Raw genomic sequence first — 7,805 nt, forward strand, 5'->3', positions numbered from 1 at the left:
CCAAATTTTGACTTGCCACACATTCAGATTTTTAATCTTAGTCTTTCAGTGGGAAGCATTGGAAGCAATTTGGTGTTCAGTATCTTGCCCAAGGACTGGTGGAGCCAGGATATCGAACCTGCCGATCTTAAAGAACAGACCAGAGCAAAATCATTTTAATATATTGATCAATGTCTAATCAAGTCTGAATACAACTCTCAATAGGCTTCCAAGATTTACTAGCCAAACGGAAGATCTAACCGCATTAGCGCTTGGCGGGTCTTGATTTTGGACCCTGGTTGGAGGGATCTGCATATCTGCCACATTCAAAACAAATGATTATACAGCATATGATCGACTTGCTTCACATGGTGTGTGTAGTTACCTAGTTCCCTGGCTGCGCTGTTCAGGACTGCCTGCATGCTATTTTCCAGCGTATCCATCTTTTCTCTCAGTTCACTCAATGCTGGATCAAAAGACGCCTTCACCAGGAACTCGTGGTGGTCAATCTTGTTTACATGCAAGAAAAGATCCATGTAAACAACATGTAGAACTGATAATGTGCAAACATAATATACGGAAAAATATTCTTACATTGTACATGTTTACAGAAATACTAAAGAAAAAGACCTGGTTCATGTCCAGAGTGGTTTCAATCATCTCCTGGTACTTCGCAAAGTCATTCTGCAGGTCTCTGAGAGGAGACAGGAACACCGCCTCCAACAGAACCTCGTAGCTACCTACAACACACACATACAAGAAATCAAAATAGGTAGTGTGCATGTACAGCGACTTACTGCAGTGTACAGTATGTATGCAGGCTCTTAATACATCTAAATCGAGTTGCCAGTTTATCAGGTATACCACCAGCCTCTCTAGGCAACACCCAGTCTTTGGAGTAATACGGTTAAGTATCTGCAGTGCAGGCTGCCGGTGGTAGCCGTTTGAGGAGGAGCTATACACCATTACAAAAGTTGTACCTAATAAACTGGCACCTAATAAACTGGCTTTGTGTGTACCCGAGTATTTCTCCAGGGCTGTGACGAGGGCAGGGATGTGGCTCACAGCCTGGTAGACGCGGTAGCAGTCTTGCAGTGTCGCAGTGTGACGGAGGAACTTCTTGGCCAGACGGTGAAGATCAGGAAACCGCCGCAGCAAGTCCTCCTGACAGGTCTGCCTGAGCTCAGAGTCGCACACAAAACTCTCCACCAGGTCCAGCCTGTACACACACAAAAAAAGAGTATCTACAAAATTTGTCTTTTGAGTGCAATTAATGTCCATAGTAGATTTTCCATATTTGTCCATAGCAGCACCTACTACCTTCAATAAAACAAAACAATAAAAACACACTCTATTCAACTACAGGTATTTCAAAGAACAATGTAGAAATTGGGGAAAATTTAATAAAGGGGTATCTGCTGATACAGATTTCAATCCATTACTTACAGTTACTTAAATGCTGATCATATAAATATGTATATGACATATTGAAATTACAGCTGTAGCTACTAAATCTTCAACTTATCTTTCACAAATCTCAGACACCGGCTGCAGAAAACATGTTGAAACAGATTACTTTTGGCCTGCCATCAAGTAATAAGCTAATATGACCTCTGGCAACGTTTTGTCATTTTGTCATTGACCAAAGTGCCAGCTCTAATTGAGAAGCTGATACCTGCATTTTTTGTGCACCGTTCTTTGCTAGTAAAGGGGACAGACAACAGTTTTGTTAGTGTACAAGTTTAGGGACTCTTTTTTTAGGCCAGTGTCTCTCAGTAACCCAAATTATTTTTCATATTCACACACAAATGTTCACTCGCTTATGAAGTTAAATGCTTCACTGTGATTCATTAAGGATGCTGCAACAGGCTGATTTGGACAAAGAATAGAGTTCAGTAATAAAGAATTGGACCTGCTTTATTTTAGCTGAAACATCTCTAGTAGAAGTATTTGAGGTCGACAGTTGTATTACCTCTCCTCTATTTTGGTTTTGTCCATGAGTGGTTGTTTGATCCATTGGTTGACCAGCCGCTGACCCTGCGGCGTACGGCACTTGTTCAACAGACCGGCCAATGAATGAGCTCCACTGGTGTCGTCAGGCGATCCCTGGAATATGAATTTAAAATAGCTCGTTTCAAAGCCAGTAAAATGTTATGATGATAAATATCTTATGGTGTCTATAGCACATACTACTGCTGATCCCTGGGAACAAAAAACACAAACATCATACACTTTTGATCATTAGAGTTTACAACGCATCTACAAACAACATCCCATGACATCTATATCAAAATGTGCCACAGCAACAAAATATAATAATGCAGAAACTATTCCATTATAGCTCTAACAGAAACAAAAATAACAAAAACAGGTCACAAATAATGTGAATTTTTTTAGCCTGCCGGGGTATTGTGATACAACATAATTTGGAAAGCAGTGTTCTCGGTTTCATTCTCTCGCTTTTTTCCTAGTCTACTGACAGTTAGATAAGAAGATTGATACCACCCTCATGTCTGTACCGTAAATACGAAGCGATTCCCGTAGCTTAGCATAAAGACTGGAAAGGGGTCGACTGCACCTGGTCATTTTGTAACCCCCCATAAAACCCAAAATGGTCATTGTTACACTTCTGTATTGAACAAACAAGATATACAGTGTTAATTAGTGCGCTTTAAGAAGCATTAGTAAGCAGCTTGTATTACCTTCAGAATGAGCCAAGCCAGCCATTTTTCCCATTTCCAGTCTTTATGCTAAGCTAAGCAGTTGCTGGCAGTAGGAGAATGACATCTGAAAAGTTATTCGCTTTCTTGTTGAGTGTTAAATGAGAACATTGATACCCCTCTCCTATCTTTACTCTACAGCTCTAGCTCCATAATAGAGTTTCAAGTTGGGAGGTCCCAAAGGTCCTGTACACGCTTCATGCATGATTGGTTGGACACAGAAAGAGAATGTTTCTTTTGTCATTTAAGTGATCGGACGCTTTAGTGTTTTTAAACCACTATGGTTACTGGGGGGTGAGCTTCTACGACCTGGTTCCTGTCACTGACCTGGAAGAGGTTAAGAGCCCTCACTGCAGCATTGTCCAGCCTCATGTACTGACCCAGCTCCAGAGTGGTCAGACTGAAGGAGTTGAAGTTAGACTCATCAGACAGCAGTTCAAGGAAACGCACCACTGCAGCCAGGCACGACATCGCCACCTTTGAATAACAAATACACGCAGAGACTCTAGTCAAACATTTCATATATTGAACTTTACAAATATTGAACTTTTACTTTATATTTGAAGATATTTGAAGATAGAACAATACACATTTTGGGACCATTTCATTGCATGTATTGTTTACTATATCTAACAAGAGATCTAACTGACTACTAAGCAGCTTTTCATTTTGCCATAAATATTCAAACAAGCCAATACTAAGCAAACACAGATGCTGGGAAACATATGAATTTGACCGATTGTTGTATGAAAAAGATCATTAGTAAGGTAAAGTTCAGCGCAGGAAAGCTGAAAGACTTTTCTAATCAATCCACCCCTCCTACTGAAGTTACATATAATAATGACAAATAATAAAAATAAAGACACAAAAGACAAAAGTAAAACAGAGTCTTGCATGAGTGTTCTCTTATCTTCTTAAATTTTCCATTTTGGATATTTGTATAAACGTTTCATATGTTCCACAGACGTTTGTAATATGTAAGAAATCTGGATATGAAATATCTGGCCATCCTGTTCACTGTCCATGGAACAATACAGGTGCTGGTCATATAGTTAGAATATCATCAAAAAGTTGATTTATATCAGTAATTCCATTCAAAAAGTGAAACTTGGAAATATATTCATTCATTCATTCCACACCGACTGATATATTTAAAATGTTTATTTCATTTAATTGTGATGATTAAAACTGACAACTAATGAAAATCCCAAATTCAGTATCTCCAAAAATTTGAATATTACTTAAGACCAATACAAAAACAGGATTTTTAGAAATGTTGGCCAACTGAAAAGTATGAACATGTACAGCACTCAATACTAAGTCGGGTCTCCATTTGCCTGAATTACTGAAGCAATGCAGGGATACCATGGTCCTTAAACCAGGTACTGGTAGCTTTGGCACTGTGTGCAGGTGCCAAGTCCTGTTGGAAAATGAAATCTGCATCTCCATAAAGTTGGTCAGCAGCAGGAAGCATGAAGTGCTCTAAAACTTCCTGGTAGACGGCTGCGTTGACCTTGGACCTCAGAAAACACAGTGGACCAACACCAGCAGATGACATGGCACCCCAAACCATCACTGACGTGGAAACTTTACACTGGACTTCAAGCAACGTGGATTCTGTGCCTCTCCTCTCTTCCTCCAGACTCTGGGGCCTTGATTTCCAAAGGAAATGCAAAATTTACTTTCATCAGAGAACATAACTTTGGACCACTCAGCAGCAGTCCAGTCCTTTGTCTTTAGCCTGGGCGAGACGCTTCTGACGCTGTGTCTTGTTCAAGAGTGGCTTGACACAAGGAATGCGACAGCTGAAACCCATGTCCTGCATACGTCTGTGCGTGGTGGTTCTTGAAGCACCGACTCCAGCTGCAGTCCACTCTTTGTGAATCTCCCCCACATTTTTGAATGGGTTTTGTTTCACAATCCTCTCCAGGGTGCGGTTATCCCTATTGCTTGTACACTTTTTTCTACCACATCTTTTCCTTCCTTTTGCCTCTCTATTAATGTGCTTGGACACAGAGCTCTGTGAACAGCCAGCCTCTTTAGCAATGACCTTTTGTGTCTTGCCCTCCTTGTGCAAGGTGTCAATGGTCGTCTTTTGGCCAGCTGTCAAGTCAGCAGTCTTCCCCATGATTGTGTAGCCTACAGAACTAGACTGAGAGACCATTTAAAGGCCTTTGCAGGTGTTTTGAGTTAATTAGCTGATTAGAGTGTGGCACAGGTGTCTTCAATATTGAACCTTTTCACAATATTCAAATTTTCTGAGATACTGATATTGGGGTTTTCATTAGTTGTCAGTTATAATCATCAAAATTTAAAGGAATGAACACTTGAGATATATCAGTCTGTGTGGAATGAATGTATATTATACAAGTTTCACTTTTTGAATGGAATTACTGAAATAAATCAACTTTTTGATGATATTCTAATTATATGACCAGCACCTGTATTTCGTTTACATTTTGGCAAACTGACACTACTACTACTGAAGACACAACCTTCCCAATTTTACTATACTGTATATAGACATATACACAAGAGTTTTATGAAACTTTAACTAAAATGGGGTCAAAACTATCGTATTAGGGGTTCAAAAACACTGAAGTAGTGTGAACGCTAGGTGTAAACAGCAACGGTTATGTGTTTTAAAACAAAAATGTATTAGTGTGGGTGTAGCCATACTCATCTCAAGTGAATCAATTTTAAGTGTCTCAATCTTAGTTCTATCTTTTGTTCACCTGTTTGTCCAGCTCAGGCAGTGTGTTGCTCGCCACAGTCTCTCCTCTTTTCACCCTCAGCAGCCTGTTGAGATCCTGCACCACATCCTTGCAACTAAACTCCGCTCTCTTCTTGTCAGAGACCAGTATGCCGCCACGCTGTACCACCTATACAAACATATAACAAATAGAATTGGTGGGGAGCATGTTGCTTCAGGTACCAGTGAGACAATAAATGAGGCAGGAAATCCAGTTTGATTGACAGATCCAGATGCAAAAACAGCTCAATAGGAGTTAAATGTCTTGCTCAGGGACACGTTGGTGGATGTGTCACAGTGGGAATCGAACCCCAGTCTCCCACACCAAATGAATGGCAACTAATTTAACAGGATAGATCAATTGCTTGAGTCACTTTTCAAGCAAAAATCCCAAACTTTAGCTTGTACCACCTTCTCACACACGGCACACTTAGGAAATTTCTTTCAGATGTAGCACAGCTGTTTTGCTGTTATATCATAACTGTTCCCACCACATACCTCCCGTAGTTTGTTGCCGTCTGTGTTGGCTTCACCCTGGGCTAAAAGACACTCTTTTGGGCTGATTTGGACAAGCAGGGACTCCAGATTGGAGAAAATCTCGTTGTCTGGAAACTCGCACACTCCCATCGTCCTCTGGGCTGCGTCCACATAGCCGACCCCGACCACACGTTGTCCGTCAGCTCCTGTAGAAAACCGAACAGCAACAACTCCTGCACAACCCTCCGCTCCGGTTCCACCACCAAACAGAATCTCCTCAAACTGAGTCAAGTTTCCTGGAGACGCCTGAGAGGGGAGTAAAAGGACAACATATACAAAAAGAGATTTTCAAACAACCCCTTATTTTATTGGTTTGCTAAAACCAGAGATAACTGATATTTTTGTTTTAAATACAACATTGACATTTTAACACTGTTTAAGGTGATCCAGTGAACTAGCTAGCAAACAGTCATTTCTTTACACATCCAGCAGATATGTAATTTGGAGTAATGTTTCTGCCAACCTAGTGAATATAAATACATCGTACACTGTCTTTTAGGTCACCACCAACCGCTGATAGAAATAGCCGAGCTTTTTCATCGAAAACAGCTGCAGACAAAAATAACACAATGAGGGCATTGCGAGTGATAAAGAACAGTAAAGTTGAGGTCCAAACAGCAAAACGACAATCTGAATTCACTATAAATCTCCGGAAAGTCGAAGGTAGCTTTAGATTCAGATTCACATACTAATGATATATAATTAATAAAAATAATGCGACCTGGATGCAGACAAGCGGCATAAAATGAATAGATGGATTAACCAATTAATATGATTAAATAATTTAAGTCTTTTAAAAATTGACACTTGTTTGTTTGTTTTTGTAGACCCATACATAATTAAAATCAATTCTAAATCTGATGACATTGCCATACTGTGATACATCAACTATATCACACAGCCCTATGTAGTATTCGTATTGACAGTATGGACTAGATCAATGCAATATGCATTATCTGTTTGAAGCATGTAACACAGACGATCAATATCCAGTACAGGCCATCTACTAACAACACATTCATAATGGAGTGCTGGTACACTTAAAGTAAGACAACAACATAGCAACAAAGCTCATCGACATTTTAATAGGTAGATGGATCTTTAAACAAACAGAAACCACACTGACACTTCTCGACAATAAACACAATACCTTGTACTCGATCTTCCAGTCGTGTTCCTTGCTGCTCTTGCTGTGGTTCTTGTACACTTCTACTCTGTACTGCCTCACCAGCAGCAGGTCTTTCACAAAGGCCTCAAAGTTCAGCTTGCTCAGGACCACACTCTCCAGCTTGCGGCTCCCTGTAGACCAACACGTTCACGTTCATATTAGAAACAACCTGTGCCTACATTTCCCGAAAGGCTCCCTTTGAAGCAAGTGCCTAGCAAGACTGCAGCTAACTGATGCATTTGTAGCTAGCCAAGGCTTGCAGCTACCGCAAGGCCTCTGAGTAAATGCACAAACACGCAACTGAATTAGCTTGCTAAACAGTCAACGCAGCCTGCCACTAGTTTGCAAGGTTCAGCTAGCTATAGCCGGGATATAGAGGATAGCTTACCCGAGCCCAGATTTTTGATGACCCCATTCGTCTTGAAAACTTCCTTCGCTGCGAATATGGCGTCTTTTCCGTGAACAGTGTAGTAGTCGTTACGGTCAAATATTCTGAAAGTAGTGTCCGGTTTCTCCGGCATAGAAAAAATGAAGTTTAGAAAGCCATGCTCGGCTGCACTGTCCATAGACAGGTTCTGTTTCGGCTGCACCGCCATGCTGCAATCTCCCGCCACCACTGTACCCAAACAGGAAACTACTTCTTCTTCTT

At 40.7% G+C, this 7,805-nt stretch overlaps 1 protein-coding gene across 1 annotated transcript; it reads right to left on the bottom strand.

Moving 5' to 3' along the window:
* Nucleotides 1–364: 364 nt before the first annotated feature.
* Nucleotides 365–7,790, bottom strand: LOC119887533 (DNA mismatch repair protein Msh2-like; the record flags this gene model as incomplete). The annotated part of the gene is given in 9 exon segments (XM_038698302.1): nucleotides 365–488; nucleotides 610–719; nucleotides 999–1,198; nucleotides 1,952–2,085; nucleotides 3,027–3,176; nucleotides 5,435–5,581; nucleotides 5,950–6,234; nucleotides 7,139–7,287; nucleotides 7,545–7,790. Coding segments are annotated over 9 exon segments (1,507 nt in total), but the record flags the coding sequence as incomplete, so codon positions are not given.
* Between the last annotated feature and the right edge of the window lie 15 nt (nucleotides 7,791–7,805).

The sequence above is a fragment of the Micropterus salmoides genome, unplaced genomic scaffold (assembly GCF_014851395.1).
Source record: "Micropterus salmoides isolate LMB-PRFRI ecotype aquatic unplaced genomic scaffold, ASM1485139v1 Ms_hic_scaffold_421, whole genome shotgun sequence".
Lineage (NCBI taxonomy): Eukaryota > Metazoa > Chordata > Actinopteri > Centrarchiformes > Centrarchidae > Micropterus > Micropterus salmoides.